We start from the raw sequence: 16931 nt of genomic DNA, 5'->3' as shown, positions 1-16931 counted from the left end.
AACAACGCAGTCTTATTTTTGCATTTCAAATAATTACTACAAAAAACTACCCCCACAAAGTGAAAAGAATTGCAAACGTTTACTGTTTGAGTCTACATAAATTGCATACTAGCTTGGACTGCTGAATGAAAGTATTAAAGTATCCTACAAACGTCAATTATGACACAAGTCAATAAGAAATTATGCGCTCTAGCTGTTTCTTGCAGGGGTACACCAGGCTGGGCAGCGTTACATAAATTAAAGCTGTCATGTTGACTACTCGCCAGGCAACTGTCTCCAACGTTCACTATGTTTGCACACTCAAAACAACAAGGTTTTTTCCCCCACCCTTCTTCTACGAGGCGCCGTCACCGCAATGTCATATAAGTGGGTCAAAGCGAGCCGCCTCTGTTAGCGAGTGAGCCACCGTCTTCGCTGTTTTCTCGAGGTGCCTATCTCGTCGTCTTCTTGTGACAGCCTTCCGTGTTTGAAAATTTTGTCCTAACGCAAGACTGGACTAAAGCCTTTCAAAGCAAGTGTCATTTAGAGCGCCGAAGTGAACCCACTCCCGGCTCCTTTAGCCCTCCCCGTTGAATGCTGCTTGTCGGTTATCCGGAGTTCAATCCTCCGCAGGGACCAAAAGTGGTAGAGTGGGTTTCCCAGTCGCTGATGCCCGAAGGCTTTGGGGCGCGAAAGGAGCAAAGTTTGGCTGTCTGCAGCTCGTGCGTGGTGTTGCAGGCATGCAGCTTCTGGCAGCGACAACAAAGGAGAAGGAGGTGTGGGGCAGAAAGTAAAAAGCGGGCGCTATGGCGGGGGAAAAAGAAGTTAAGTACACAGAACCCACGTGTCCTCCAGAGACACTTCGATGAGCCAGGTGACAGACATTATTAGAATTTTCAACAAACATGGGGTACGCAGTGCATGTGGCCCCATCAGGTCCCCAATAAAACAACTATGTAGCTTGCAAAACTATAGGACAGAAGTAACTTGGACCTTTGCGGACAACAATAAGAGAACCAGTAACGCCACGCAACCTGTACACGTAAATTTCTTACAGGAGAAGGGGCTGATGTCTCCAGTTTTGATGTGTGTTGTTGTTTTGTTAATGTCCAGAAACGGCAGAATTCGGGGAAGGAGTCTCAAGGGATTAAAAATTCTTGAACTCGAAGGGTCGCTGGTGGCGTGAAACACTTATGCGGGATAAGTTGCCAAACACCTGAGCCGCTACACGTTCTTGTTACAACTGGTACAACAGCAAATCATTGTCATAATCATCTTCTTCCTCAAAGGCCAACTCCGGCCATGGAGGAAGGAAAAATATAGGAGAGGCCATGACGTCATATTCGTGAAGCCGCTGCATCGCAAACACCCGCACTACCTCCTAGTGAAAAAGCAGATAAACACTTCACGATTTCCGGCAAGCAGTCGCCGCAGGCGCCGGCGGAGTGGTAGGTGTTCTCTGCCGGCAGCGTGTCAATGCACGAGTGCTGCTTCTTTTGCGTGTTTTAGGAAAGCTGTGCGATGCCCAGCTGTGTGTATACTCGGTGCGAATCGCCTGCACCGCCGGATGTACCTGGTGGCACTTTTCACGTATATTCGCTTCACTGTTGATCAATAATGCATAATATTTGCATGCGGAGTTCTCAGCTGTGTGCTACAATGGTTCTTACTCATTTCTTGAACTGAGCTAAAACAGACGCGAACTTTCATTTTTAGTTTTGTAGGCATCGTGTCACGTTTTAGAAGTTGTGTCATTCATACGGAAGGACAATAAACTTTTCTTGTTATCAGACTAAATATGTATGTATTGTACGGTGTGCGCTCGCTGCGTGTTAGTTGTGTGCACGCGCACTGGAAATACAAACTTTACGTGCACGATCGCGTATACAATACAGTGGTACCTTCTTGCCGACGTGAAGTACGTGAAGTACTAGGCGGGCGTTGCACGGAATAGCTGTGAAGCAAGCTCTCGAAATCGTGCATTGCCACACTGACACTATATACGAGAAAAGAACTGCTAATCGGCCCGAAGGTCGGGAAATCTGGCTGAGAGAGAGAAAAAAAGCCTTATAGCGAGTAGAACGTGCAAGTCACTGCCGGGTGAGTTCGAATACGATGATGCAGCGGCTGAATGATTTTGAATACTACACGTACCGGTGCTTTCTGTGCTGTTGCACAAAAAACACTCCACGAAGTATTTCAGTACTCCGTGCTCGGGCTTGCCACGCACGAACAGTTTCGCAAAGGTGTGCTGGCAACATTTTACTGAATGCAAACCATACAATACGCATTAAGTTTACACCGGGCTGTAAGTCCGGGCAGAACCGGATCAGCACTGAGAGCACGCCACGGACAGTCTGCTGTTTTGTTTGCTCCATAGTGGTTTGTTTGTCCCATAAATTGGACGTCACTTCCGCCACACCTCTCGCAATGCATTGGGATAAGATAGGACCTCTCCTCAGTTTTTCCGTCCTCGATGACTCCGACGATGTTTTGACTATGTCAGAGTAACTATGCGTTTGTATTCCTGCGGCATTCTTGCCACGCGTCCGATAGCTAAAATGCTCAACAAATTTGAAAAGAATTTTTATTTAGTGAAAAACCAATATACCAATATTGAAACCCAATCAAGTGCGCGTCAACGTGTGACATCTTTTGCCCGAGCTTGCCTGCTTGCACATAACGCCGCCAGATGGTACTCCATGTCCACGCCGTTTTAGTTTGTGCCTGTGGTGATCGGCTGAAACGCTTACTCTGTTGTGGGTAATATAGGGCGAATAGTGAACCCTACACTACTTGCCAGCTATCACATACCCGCCTATAAGGAAAAGGAAATGGCACGCTAAACCAAAGAAGCACTGGCCGAACCCACACAATTCATCGCAGAAAAGCAGACGCTGTAGTGGCACGTCAGTTCCGTAACTTTCGCTTTTCAAGAATCAACGTCACACACACAGTGTTGCCATTATTTGGCAAGCAAGGTCAGTGTTTAGAGGCAAGCTATGAATTCAATTGAACAGAATCTGCGAAACTCTCAAGCGTGAAATTTGGCGTGAATGGCACAAACGTGCGAATAAACGTATTAAGTGAATTTCGTTGAAATCCATTGGTCGTCGCGAGGGCCCATTCAGGTTTTTGAACGCTATGATAGCACACGCGTTTCTACAAATGAGGAACCGTATGAATTACTGGCGAAATAAGCAAAGGCCTAGGAGGCCGTAAAAAAAAGCAAAAATTCTCTCTATAGAAGGGGCATTTGAGTTAAATTCTAAATAATACTTCCCTATTGCCAAATGCTGAACATTTGCAACCGACATGCTAGCACAAAAATCGGCCCATTTGTATCGATTGCCTAACCTATGATAAGAGGCACTCTGCATCTGACACTTAAAATGCATGAAAAACAGCTTCTGAAGTATCATTGACACTAGTCGCGTTTACCAGTCTACAAGCCAGGCTGGCGGAAACAGGCGTGGCGGGCATGCGAGCGCAGCGGCATACTCGAAATGATTTATATATATATATATATATATATATATATATATATATATATATGCAAACGCGCACATCTTACCCGGGCCCAATACGGGCCTGACTCAGGCCTGAGCCTTACCCAAGCCCGAAGCTCATGGACCCTAGCCAGCACCAGCCCGGGCCTTGCAGGGCTCTAGCATAAAATAATACCGGCTTTCTGAATAACATACTCTGGGCCGACGAAGCTCACTTTTCGCGCCATGCCCAAGAGCGCGCTCACAACGCCAATTAGTGTAGCACTACAAATCTTCACTAGCTGTTGCAGGTACAACACCGGGTTCAGTGGCTTTCAGTGTTTTGTGTGACATTTACGACTGCAAAACGATTGGTCCGGTTTTTGTTGACGTAAAACTCACCACAAAACGCTACGTTAGCGATAAATAGCTCACTGAGTGACTTCACCTGCAACATTTCTATAGCGCAGCTTAATTATCTGGTTCAAACAAGATTCGGTTCCCCACACAGCTGCGGCAGACTCGCACATGGCTTGACCTAAAATTTTTTGAGAAGTGAAAAATCCATATTGGGCCTGTCGATTGGCCAGCTATGTCACCAGATTCGACTCCACAGAATCTTTTTCTAAGGCGATACATTGGATACCGCGTGTAAACCGAAACGGCGACAAAGCCAGAGAGACTGAAGTCAAAAATAGCAGATCTGTGCCACTAAATTACTCCAGGAATGCAGCTAAATGCGACAGAAAGTGTGCCGACTTGTTCTGTATAGAGACTAGAGGGCTCTTTGAGCACACCGCGAAATTGCCCATGACGTCTCAATAAAAGCACTTTGATCTCTTTCTAATAACTAGTATTCATATTATTCAAGAGTTAGCTATTAAAACACCGAACGCTTTTTTAATCGTTCTGTTTACTTGTAGACATTTCGCTCGAACAGGCAGTTATTAAACATGATATTCCAAATGAAGACGATTTACGAGCGATTAACTTTTCAACCCACCCCCCCAATTGTGACATAATGCTTGCAAGTATCCAGAAGAGCATTTACACGTAGTACAATGAAAGTACGACTAAAGAACTCTTCATGAATTACTGCCATTGTGCTTTCAATATCCTTGCTTAACGACAATATCACCATCTCCACCTCCGTCATGTTTCTCGTCAGCCCGAAAAGTAAAAAAAAAAACGAAAATGCAACGGCTTCGTAGAATGCTGCCTCCGGTCTCGCATCGCATTCGCACGGGGCAGCTGCTTTTTTTGTCGAAGGTTCTGCTTTTTCTAACCGTACCATCTTACCATTGCTTAACCAGGCCCCTAAAACTCAGCGCTAGTTTTGGTTTGAAAGAACATACACACCCATAGTGGTTGCCGGGAATCTCAAGATCCTGTTGAACGGAGTGAGGTTGGCGTGAATGCTCGCATTTAGTGGCTTTCACAAGTTTTACAAAATAAATAATACAATACCCCATAAAGAAAATCTCGTTTGTTCATGACTTTTCTTAATCCTTATTTCATGAATTTTAAGTCAGATGAAGCACGGTGAGGGATTGACTTGCGTTCGGAGCGCTTGCCTCCACTCCTTCTCGCCCCTCGCTCGGCGATATTAGAAGTTGGGTCACGCTCAGTTATCTCGCTCGATTGGCGTTTCAACTATGAGAAACATAAAGACAGCAAGTTGTGGTGGGCAGAGAAAGGAAGCCGCAGTGAGCTATGCCGAACAAGGCAACCGTGCATTCGTCCAAGATGACTTAATCAGGCAACACATTCTTTCCGCGGCTCTGCGGTGTGTTAACCTCGGGATTTGTCCCCGCCGCCGTGGTCTAGTGGCTAAGGTACTCGGCTGCTGACCCGCAGGTCGCTGGATTGAATACCGGCTGCAGCGGCTGCATTTCCGATGGAGGCGGAAATACTGTAGGCCCGCGTGCTCAGATTTGGGCGCACGTTAAAGAACCCCAGGTGATCGAAATATCCGGAGTCCACTACGGCGTCTCTCATAATCAAATGATGGTTTTGGGACGTTCAACTTCACATATCATCAACCCCGGGATTTGTAGTTCGGGGAATTTTTTTCAGCGTTTCCTAAAGGCAACAGGTGACCACAAGAATTTTGTGCCATAATTTACGCAGGTATTGATTTTACATCAGTGCACATGAGTAAACCTGTAAGCCTGACAGATGTGCAAGCCTGACAGAAGTGCAAGCCTGACAGAAGTGCAGTATCGCTTGACAAATTGGTGAAGATGACAGCCAAGCTCCTGTAAGAAAATACATTTTTTTTAAAAATCTTGAATTCGAGTTGACTCGGCTACATAGTTTTAGTTTCTTTTACTTTGGGCGTGTAGTTAACATGAAGTCAAATAATTATAGGCTGCTTTCTGCTCATGAAACATTTGCGAGTAAATCTAATACTGTCACTCAGACACACGTGATAGACTAAATAATTCTAAAAACTATTACAGAGAATGCCAATGAAGCCAACGTTTTTGCTAGTGAACTTTTATTCGCTAAGGCAACGCTGTTGCCCTGTCGAAGACAATTTAGCTTGCCGAAACACTGTAAATAAAGCTGCGTTAGTAGATAGACGCTTTCAGACTATACATAGATTCTTTCAAACAGTATGCCTGAAATTCTTGTTTTCGTGACCAAAGCAGTATTCCGACTAGCTCAGGGGCGTATTCAGAAATTTCTTTCAGGAAAGAGGAGGGGGGCACCGTCTTGATCTGAGGTGGGCGCCAGGAAGGCAAATGGTTTTTTGCGCTGCTCACACTATGGCGAAAAAAGCATTCAAGGGAACGGGGCGCGGGTCCGGTGTGCCCCCTCCCCCTGGCCACGCCAGCGGGCTGTTTGAATTCGTGTATCTTGTACAGGAAGCTGTCTGTATACGCAAATTGCAGTCGAGTTTTGGGATCTAACGTCTGTATGTGTCGTGGCAGATCTGTCACTATACAGAATAGTAATTATTAATTACCTCAGGACTTACCTACATAAACACATGCCCATTCGTTATTATGGTCAGTGTGGCCGAGACTTAAACTTGAAAAAGTGTTTTCTTGTAATATTTTGAAATTTTAGATATCCTGGATTGCCGTGCGTTAGCAACTGTAAAACGTGTAACGCCAGCGGCCGCTTCAAGTACGTGACCGTTACTCAACCTCTGTCGTTTCAATAGCAGAAACGTTCGCCGTGCGGGAGGTATACAAGACCAAAGAAAAAAGGCAAGGCAATTTCTAGGTTTACTTGTGTCTTTATATCCTCATTGACATGCCATAAGCAGGCAGCAAAAAAAAAGTTTAGAATAATGCCCTGAGACCATTGGTAACGCAATTCTATTCTGGTTGCTTCACAACAACACAAATGCAGATGCTGGCTTCAGCGCGAGTAAACAGGTTTCAATGATTAGGCATACTTGCTTCGGCTTTTCACGCTTACACACGCTTATCTGAGAGATGCGTCAATAAATAGGCGTGAAGTGACCTCGCCGACTCAGGCGCAAACGCTTTCCCAGAAGTCTGGCACGAAACTGTCGATAGCCATCAATTGGTCCTAAAGTCCTGCGTACTATGTTGTCCATGAGGCGCGGCAACGCGTGGGTTTTTTCTTGGTTCCGTCATACCGGTTGGGCCCGTAATTGTTTGGGGTAACCATTAAGTGGTGGGCTTTCACATTTGCGGCGCTCAAATTTTTTATAGTCAGCTCATTCTCTTCGCTCTACTCAGTTACTGTAGCCGTATCTGCGGGGAAGATTTAGCGTTGACCACCCCGCCCGGCAGTATTCCCGAATTTGTGAAACATTAAAATAAATGTTCTGAGAGCCACTTTTGCACGCTTTCAGTAAGCTTGAATACTTTCATAATGCTGCTCGAATCATTTTGTTAATCGATGCTGCGAGATGCAAGTGCTCTACCTCTGAGCTACACCCTCGTTGATGCTGCGAGAACAACCAATTGTTTGCTGTCTTTTTATTTTGAAAGCATATTTCACGCTTCGCACTTTTGTCTTTAGGAATGTATATATAAAACTATGATTGCACCATACACTTTCAGTTCCTACATAGCACCTGCTTATAAATAACATTTTCACAAGCACTCAACCAATCGCATCTTCCCATTTACTGCTGTGATGGAGGTGAAAATACTGTAGGTCTGTGTGCTCATATTTCAGTAAACGTTAAAGAACCCCAGGGGGTCGAAATTTCCGGAACCCTCCACTGCGGCGTCTCTCATGATCACAAAGTGGTTTTGGGGCGTTAAACCCCCCTTACCAATCAAGCACCATTGTGTGCGTACATGCTTGGATGCGTGCGGACAAGTTGTGTGACCGAAATACAGCTGCGTTGTGTTTAAGAAAAAAAATGAAGAAAGACGTTGAAAAGAGGTATTCAATGTTGCCTTTCTCCCCTAGTTTGATACCCGGAAACGTGTGTGCCTCTAATCGCTGAAGTGAGCAGAGATAGGTGGATGGGAATCAATCACCGCGCGGAATGACGTACCTTGCGGAACTAATCGCGCCAATTTAACGTTAATGGACGAGGGATGCGTCAAATTGACGTTGCTGAAACTCACGATTGACTTGAAGCGCGTGTGATCACTTCAAATTTCAGTGGCTTGGACAAATTTTTTGCTCGTGTCCACTGACATTTCGTAAATGCTAGGGTTTTTTTAACTGTCTGTTTTAAGTAAAAACATTCAGTATTGCTTTTCTCATTACATTCTCTTAATCACTAACCCCCGTGACATGGGCTTTTTCTTTTAGACCGCATTGGGAATAAACTACCTGCACAATATCTCTGGAAACATCTCATTGGCTTGTTGTTTGGTTGATTGGTGTTCATCAAACAGAAAATGAGAATAAAACTAATTTGCAAAATCCCAGCACAATTCAGGCGTTAGAGCCAAGCAACGTAGCTCTAAATTCCTAGGTCTCTTGCGACAGGTTTATGGCCTCGAGCGAAACGAACACATTGGCGAGTCTCTCACGCAGATTCAAGGTGAGCTGGTTAAAAAAATGGCCCCGTATCAGCATGTTTCACTGCGAATAGTCTTGCGTCAGGAAAGAGTGAACAAAACTTTAATTTCATATTCTGCGCGAGAAACTTGGTGAGTGGTATTCGGGAGGCACTGTGTGAGAGTGCCTTGATGCGTGCAGCGGAAGCGAATGAGCGCATCGAGGCACGTCACAGGTGAGGCATGAGCGCTATGTCGCAGTTATCTTGGAAGACGAAGCGCGGCGTGCACGCCCGTCTCTGAGGTAATAAGGTGTAGAACACGAGGTGACGGGTAGGTGCCCCCACCATGTCATCTTAGCAAAGCGTTGGAAACACTTAATTGCCTTTTCATGCAAGCGTTGCATTGTCAGCGCAGCGTCATAAACGCTACGGTCATTAGAATCACTTATGTATGTCTTTTTTAGTATAAATAGATACATACAGAATATGAACGCGTTGTTATTGTACCTCAGATATGCGCAATAATTGCTTTTGAATCCACAAACGCACAAGTATGAACCATGAAACTTGAGCAATATTGGTGGGCGCTGTGGATGGGGTTGGATTTTGGCCGTTCCGAGTATTGTTTCAGCGGACAAAGAGACAAGTCCACTGACAGATAGAAAGACAGACGGACAGACCAAAAATTTTGCTTTGAAGTTCCCCAAATAGATTATCGTGTTTTAAAAAACCCCTTCACCGGCCAATATGCATTTGCTCGGCCATTATGAGAGGATTCGACAATAGACCTCATAGCCCACAATAGATTTTATAGGCTGCCACACTTCTATCTTTACTCTGTAGGTCGAAAATAATTAAGATATAACTTGCCAGGCTCCGTCAAGAGTTCCTGCCCTGTTACGAGTAAGAAAGAGCAGGACAGATTGGATGTGCATATTCGACTGTCATATCCTTCCCCATGGTTATTGCCTATTGCACGGACATTACGCAATCGTGAAATGCTTCGTTAACGGCGTCATGTTTATCAGGACGCACATTACATTATTACTGTCTTTATAATCACGTTCCCGTAAAAACAAATGACATTGTGGCCCAACCATTCCGTGATACTTTCACGCAGAATTTTCAATTTAGTGTCGTGTAACCAGTTGATTATTCCAAGAAATATTATGAATTGCCCGAAATCCCACTAGCCACGCGAGTGTACGTTGAAAATTGTTATTTTTTGAGAGCGCAACCCTTCGGCGCTCGTTCCTGCGTTGAGAAACATTGCCGTGGACATTGGCTTTGTCAGGGTAAGCCACAGAGCGAACCAATACGAAAAGAAGCGAGCGCGCAGTTTGTCCATATCACTGGGACGCTGGCTTCTCGGTCGGAGCTCGTGCGCACATACATGGCTGCCACTTGCAATGCGGCTGACTTCGCTTGTCGTAATGGGGCTGTCGGCATTTCGCTTGTTTGGCGACGCCTGCAATGCACTCACGGTGTTTGTAGCACTCGACCGCTGGAAAATTCTGGGGCAATATTTAATGAATGTCACATTGCTACAACAACGCATAGCAAAAACTCCAAACACAGTTGGCGAAGCCACCACATAATGTTTGACTGAAAATTCGCAATAGAAATTATCGTGATTATTGGTGAATTTTTAATAGTATTCCGTAAACAGAAAGCTACTTTATTGTGTTGCAGAATTTATACGTCTTGAATTAGCAATCTTTGTGCTCAGTGGCGAGTGCTCAAAATATCTGTTATTCAAAATTTCGAATAATAATAAAAAAGGTAGAGATGAGATTGATAGCACAAGAGGTGCTGCTTGTGTACATAAGAATATTTGATGAAAATAAAAGTTGTGTCAAACGTTAAACCTACATATCGAGTCAGTGGCGTCAAACGTTAAACCCCACATGTCAATCAATCAACGTTTCTAAGTTTGTGAGTTGAGTTGTGCATATGGCACGAAATAATGTTTTTCCGATGTACATATCTCTCAGTTGTGCATTTGCTTACCATCGTTTTACACAATAACTCCAAAATCATTGTAAGGCACTGATAAATAAATGAATAAATATAAAAACACATTTTAACTTATATTGTTCAGATGGTTTGCTTTTTCGTGGAGTTCTGTCAGATCGTTAGAGCGTCAGTTACTGCTAGACATGAAAATAACATTTCAACAATAAGTATACGGGGCATTTCAGCCCACCTAGCAGTTAACACATAAAGTTTATGGGTAACAAGGTGTCACTTCCATGACTTGTAACTCGATGCCTTTACCCTGCGGTGGTTTATGCACTGTAAGCAAAAACTATCCGAGTTTGGGGTTTTTCAAGGCTCATGACCTCTGAAAACTCTCTCGCGTTTAAAATTACTACCTCGCGTAGGAGGAAAAGATGGTACATGACCTAGTTTTACCACCACCTCTCAGGCAAGTAATAAAAGGATGTCAAAATCCAGTTATACCACGTAGGGAGTTTTCTATTAGGTGATTTTTAACCTGCGTTTCAGACCTTATTAACACGTGACTGCAAGGGGCAGCTGCTTCTGCGGCTTTTGCCCCATACGCCCCTTGTGACGCTCTCAGTGAATACTGAAGGTACGCGAAGCCCACAGATGTTTTTTTTTTTTTGCGTCGCCGTGCCTCTGGACTGACCTCGAGTCAACGCACTTTTACTGGAACTGGGGGCAGCATAAGCACAACAAGCGAGAACAGCATTCTTTGAACGAAAAAAAAGACGGGGAGGCTCTCAAAAAAAGAAAAAAAGAACGAAAACCTGCTGTGGAAAGTTGTCCTGCATATTTTCGCAAATTGTTGGCTTTTGCTCGGCGTTGGCCTTGGAGACAGACAGTGCAAGAAGCTCGGTATCTGTGTGTCTGGTTGGGCTGATGGATCTCACGGGTTTCCTACATCATCGAGCGACCGTGCTCTTCGGAGTGCCTCCGAACCTGCACGTCGCGGATATCTCGCTTCCGAGCCGAATCGCGAAGATCTGCCAGTAGTAACAAAATCAATCTGGTGTCATCGTCCGTGCTTGCCTACTGGAGAAGCAATAAGCAAAATGCTTCACTCTGTCGTCGGCACCGAGCCGCGGCCGCCGGTGACCAGTGGGAGTGTGTCGCCGGGGCAGGCGAAAGAAGCATCGCACATATTTTGTTTCATAGTAGGCGATGTCTGCATGAGTAAAGTGCTGCCCGAATCGCCCACCTCATGCAACAACTGTTCTCAAACATATAGCACGAAGCCGATAAGAGGCAGACGGAACCAACAAGCGGCGGCCGGTGAGCACGAAGAAAACCCGGACCTGCCCGGACGGTGGTCTTTCGTTGGAAGTATGCATACACCGCCCCGTCCCCGTAAGATAGTGGTCACGTGTTCATTTGTGTCTGAAATGACGACGAAATTCGCACAGGATATGTGGTCTGTGATCGCCAGCTGTGTTTCATCGGATAGCCGTGCTCCTCGAAAAGGCCTAGAACGCCGTCGGTAAGCAGCTTGTATGCAGGCGTGGACCGCTCTACTACGCCCGTTCTGATGAATACGTGCTGCTACTGTGTTTGTGCACCGTCGCTCAATGAAAATCATTGAGCTACCATGGTTTGTCCGTACTTAGGTATATTTTATGGAATTGTGCATCAGCAGTGCTAACACACGTGGGGCCATGAGCCCGGTGTGCCAAGTAAATATTGGATAATCAAAAAGGTGAGATCGTGTTGATTTATAATAAAAGGTCGGTGTGACATTTAGTGCCCTGCAGCCCACCTTAAGCTTACGCTTGCACCTTCAAACGTTGTTGTTAATCGATGCAAAAAAAGAGCTCTCCTACTGGTGCTACATGGCCGGTCAAAAAGTCGTGCCTATATATGCCGGATTTTCGAAGTGTAGTCGAGCAACGCGTGCAGTCTGTTCCAGTGGTGTATTATTCTGCATTTGTTGTGTGCGCGTGTTTGTCTGTATGTGAATCTATGTGTCACCAATTCTGCCGTTCAATAAATTAAATCAATTCTGCTATTTAATAAATTTGTCAACTCTGGGCGAATGCACAAGTCAATTTTTATTTTTTTACCACCGGAAATAACTCCCAGTAATCACCTCAAAAAATTGTGAAGGCAGTAAAAATTTACTTTCTCTATACTCGCCGAAAACCTCACTGGGGTAAGTAATTACTACTCTCCCTACGTTCAAAAACTCAGTTAGCAAAGAGTAAATTTTTACCTCGGTAGTAGGTGGTAAAAAAAAACGGGAAAGGTAGTGCGCTAGAAGACAAATGGTTTACCCAGTTTTTGAGGTTATTTCAGGTTATTTTCATTTAGCGTGTACGACTACAATGAAGGGCTCTGTAAAAGTTTATTAATTTATTATTTATCTACAGTACTTTATTTACAGTAAGAACATTACAGAACTCACTGCAGGGGCAAAGGCTAAATGCAATCAGCCTGACAAAAGCCCCTGTCATTCCGCAGTGCATGCTGAGCTTCAATATGAGCACAGACAAAACAGACAAAAATCAAAACCAATACAATGGTTATATAGAAATCGACTACAAGTAGCTGGCAAGTGCACATACGAAAATTCTACAGACACAAAGACAAAAAGTTGACATAGAACGTTTGCAGAATTACACCTCACTCACATAGTGATTCATAACCAAATGAAATAGGCAAAAAAAAATTTAAGATTGAGAAACAAAGTGCATGTGGATGCACCGAGAAAAAAACTTTAGAATACTGCAGTCAAAATACTAATTATTGAATGATTTCTGAATTGGTCAAGGCATGAGACTCGACCTATTGGTTTAGATAGCGTGTACCAGTGGTTAGTATTAGGTTTTTTTGTTTTTCAGAGGCTGCTTTGCTAGCCCTAAAGTGCAATTTATCTGCAAAAACCGTTATCACGTGACGTGTTGCGTACGCAGCACTTTGTTTTCCCTAATAGGTTCTCGTTCTGGGTGCTCGCTTCTTTTGTTCTGGCAAATGGTAGTGTAATGTTTCGGCACAAATTTGTTTGTATAACTTGTCCTTTTGAATGAACTGCAGAAATTCAAAGTAATATAATTCATACACCCCAAGCATCGAATGTTTGATGAATAATGGAGCAGTTCGCCGCGCGCTAATCAGGTGAACTCATTACCAAAAGTGCATCAACTGATACGATACCGTGTGTAGGTAGTTCACTGACAAAATGTTGTTGTCTGCTCGGGCGTTAACGAAACATTGTTAACTGGTGTTAGTGGCCGATCGGTCCAACGTCACTGCATTTACTCACAGCCACAAGCGGATGTGACCAATGGCGCGAAATAGGAAGATATACGTGACAGTTGCGTCGAACGAACCCCGACAGTGAGTGGTCGTGTTTCTCTGACCCTGCTGTTGTTGTTTTTTTTTTGGTAATATAGCTCACAGGCTACGTAAACAAAAAAAATGTCAGATTCAACTTACGCCTGATCGCCCAAGGATCGAGGTTCCTGATTGCTCGCACAAGCTTGAGGAGGCCGAAGCTGCAGTCAGTCGACACCTCGGCCTTTAGAAGCTTGCGGGTAAACTCTGGAGAAGATTGGTCCATTGCCTTGCCGATCCATTCCTTGAGCGTGTTCACGTAGCTGGCTTCTGTGTCCGCAGCAGAAACTGTAGTAGCCGTTGTGAATGTCATCACTGTCTGTAAATCTGTGTCGTAGGGCGAGCATTTACACAGCATGGGGCCGGCCATAAGCGTAAACAAGAGAGCGAGCAACATATTTGCGCGTCGGCGCCACGCGGTGAATGCACTTCGCGAAACCATTTCATGGAAATGAATAGTTTGCAGCCGGAATAGAATGGGTGAGAATGTAAATTAAAGCCTTGGTTTTGTAATCCACAGCCTCTTGTAGAACGATGGCGCCACGGAAGCTTAAACGAGTGACCCTTTACCGACGTAGCGATGATTTCTCCCGGTTGATAAAAAGGTAGTCACCTATTGCAATTATTATACGCACATAAAACATGCATAATGATCAACGGACTTTACTTTTCCGGCGAGCGCAATGCGCGCAAACGATGGAAATGCGTGTTGACGACTCACTGCGAGAGCTTCGAATGCGCAGAGCGGCAGCAATCCTCCTCTCTAAAAAAACATGCGCGTAAATGCTGGACGTAAAGGTAAAACGTCGGAAAAGGCTGGATTGGGCACACCCTCATCCTCGTACTGAGTCAACTGGAAGCCCGGGAGTGAATGTCAGGGGGCAGCCCAACCTAATCTTGCCGTAGAAACGCTGCGGCCTTTCGCTCCTCCTCTCTCTGCGCGCCGCTCAAGATCACCGGTGTCAACATTCGTCAACGCACTCACTCTCCCCATCGCCATGCCGTGAGGATAGCCGCAGACTCCGTCGTCCAGAGGAAGCTGGTTTCACCTGGATGTTGGCCAGCGCGCGACGTCACCTGGTCGACCTCGAAGGTGACAGGAAGGAAGAGATAATGAGAAACGAAAACACGTCGGTAAAAACAAAATAAAGCTCATGCTATTTGAAAATGGCCGGGCACAAAGAGGTGCTTACCCCATTATACGTAGCGATTTCCATATCCTCCCCCCCCCAATTTTTTTCTTTTTTCTGATGCTGAGGAATGTGTCAAACTATGTATCTAGGGAAGCACATCAGGTAGCCTTTATAATTTTCTTTAACTGCTTATTGTCCACTCATTTTTAATGTCGTTGACGTGCACACCAAACAGGCGTATTTCTATTGCCCTCATTGTTCACAGCTTCGTTGAAAGCTGAGTGAGTCGACGTGCGTAAATTGACTGCTTGTATGAGACTTTTCATTACTCTGCTCTAACTATAGGTGTCTGAAACACAAAAAGCAATAGTATTATCGTGAAAGTTTTTGTTATTTATATATAGGAACATGGACGAGCAGATTATTATAGCCGACAATCTCAGCAACGCACTAATATATGCACACATTTGAAATTCAATGAATACCCAGTCACAGCAACATTACAGGAAATACTACAACGGAAACAGCTGCAAATCGGGCTCACAATAACGCATAGGTAATTAGTCTTCCCCTAGGATGACTGCCAGTTGGGCGTGTTGGTAAAGGTTTATGATGAAACAAGGGCTAAAAATACACACACTCAGAGAGGACACAGACAAGTGCTTACTAGCAACTGGAAATTTTATTTCTAAACGAACACTAATAAATACATCACACGCATGTACAGGAGTAGTTGGGAATGACGTACATGCGTGTGATGTGTTTATTAGTGTTCGCCTCAAAATGAAATTTTCAGTTGCTAGTAAGCGCTTGTCTGTGTCCTCTCTGAGTGTGTGTATTTTTAGCGCTTGTTTTATCATAGTCTTCCCCTGTCATCATATAAAATCCACCCCCTCCTGAGACATATATCCCGCAATCTCATCAAAGAAAAAGGGTATCTTTATGAGCAATCTAAAAGCTCTGACTTAGATTTCATGAACCTTTGCATAACACTGCTCATTTCAACGGATTTGAGTGAAAATGAGAAATTCACAACATGTCACCACCTGCGGCTTGATACAGCATTTACGCGAAACTTCCTGTACAGGATAAATCCTGCCTTTACTCCTAAGTGCTAATACAGCCACACTGACGAATATGTACGTCATCAAGTGCTAAAAATGCTTCACGCCGAATTATTTTACAGGCCTGTTTGTTGCGCTTACATAGAATACCACTCGGTGTGAAGAAAATGCTTGGTCCATGGCCAACTGCGGCTCTTCAGAAAACAGCTCTTCTAGCTTTCATGAAGGTTCTTGAAATGTCAAATATTTTATGGAGATTAGAACGTCAATGATGTTGTCAGCGATGGTGTGCTAATACTGAAAGCAGATGGGTAGTATTTTGTTGGTATGTTTCATGTTATGTATAACCATTTGTCTTGGTGTGTTATCTTTAAGTGTGTGCCAATCTATACAGATTACTCTGGGGCGCCCACATGCGAATTACTTTTGGCCATTAAATTTGTACTTCACTAGCATTCATAAAAACTCGGTTTTTGTATATAAACTTTCATTTGGTGTAGTATACTACCGTATATGCACGTATAATGTTTGAATGTACAATATTTTGTGCCCTATCATTATTTTATTACAGAGAATTTTCTCTCGTTATCGAAAAGGAGTAGCCAATGCTATTAATGAAGCATCGACCTCTCCTATTCTCCATTTAAATTCGGCTGCTGACCCGCAGCTCCTAGGACTCAATCCCGGCTGCGGCGGCTGCATTTTGGAAGCAGGCGAAAATGCAGCAGGCTCGTGTGCTCAGATTTAGGTGCACGTTAAGGAGGCCGAAGCTGCAGGTGGTCGAAACATCTGGAGTCCTCCACTTTAACATCTCTAACAATCATATGATGGTTTTGGGACGTGAAACCCTTCTTATCGAATCAGCTATCAAAATCATCATCATTTCAAATAAAACTAACCTTCAGGCACCAGTTAAGTTGCAGTGTCTATTAATGGGTCGAATTCACATAGCATTATCCCAAGACACTCAATAATATATCTCAAG

The 16931-nt window shown here is 44.3% G+C and overlaps 1 protein-coding gene across 2 annotated transcripts in view; it reads right to left on the bottom strand.

The window, feature by feature from the left end:
- The window catches only part of LOC119161987 (nose resistant to fluoxetine protein 6), an 88304-nt gene extending 73714 nt beyond the window's left edge, over positions 1 to 14590 (bottom strand). The window contains exons 1-2 of one of the 2 annotated variants that reach the window (XM_075879853.1): positions 14471 to 14590; positions 13852 to 14037 (exon numbers count right to left, since the gene is read on the bottom strand). In XM_075879853.1, coding sequence (XP_075735968.1) covers positions 13852 to 13975 — 124 coding nt within the window. In that variant the 5' untranslated portion in view covers positions 13976 to 14037; positions 14471 to 14590. The other variant, XM_075879852.1, reaches the window with a different exon arrangement.
- Positions 14591 to 16931: the final 2341 nt, after the last annotated feature.

Source organism: Rhipicephalus microplus, chromosome X, assembly GCF_043290135.1.
Source record: "Rhipicephalus microplus isolate Deutch F79 chromosome X, USDA_Rmic, whole genome shotgun sequence".
NCBI classification, from domain to species: domain Eukaryota; kingdom Metazoa; phylum Arthropoda; class Arachnida; order Ixodida; family Ixodidae; genus Rhipicephalus; species Rhipicephalus microplus.
The sequence above is the reverse complement of the archived record's forward strand: the minus strand, read 5'-3'. Positions and strand labels throughout refer to the sequence as shown.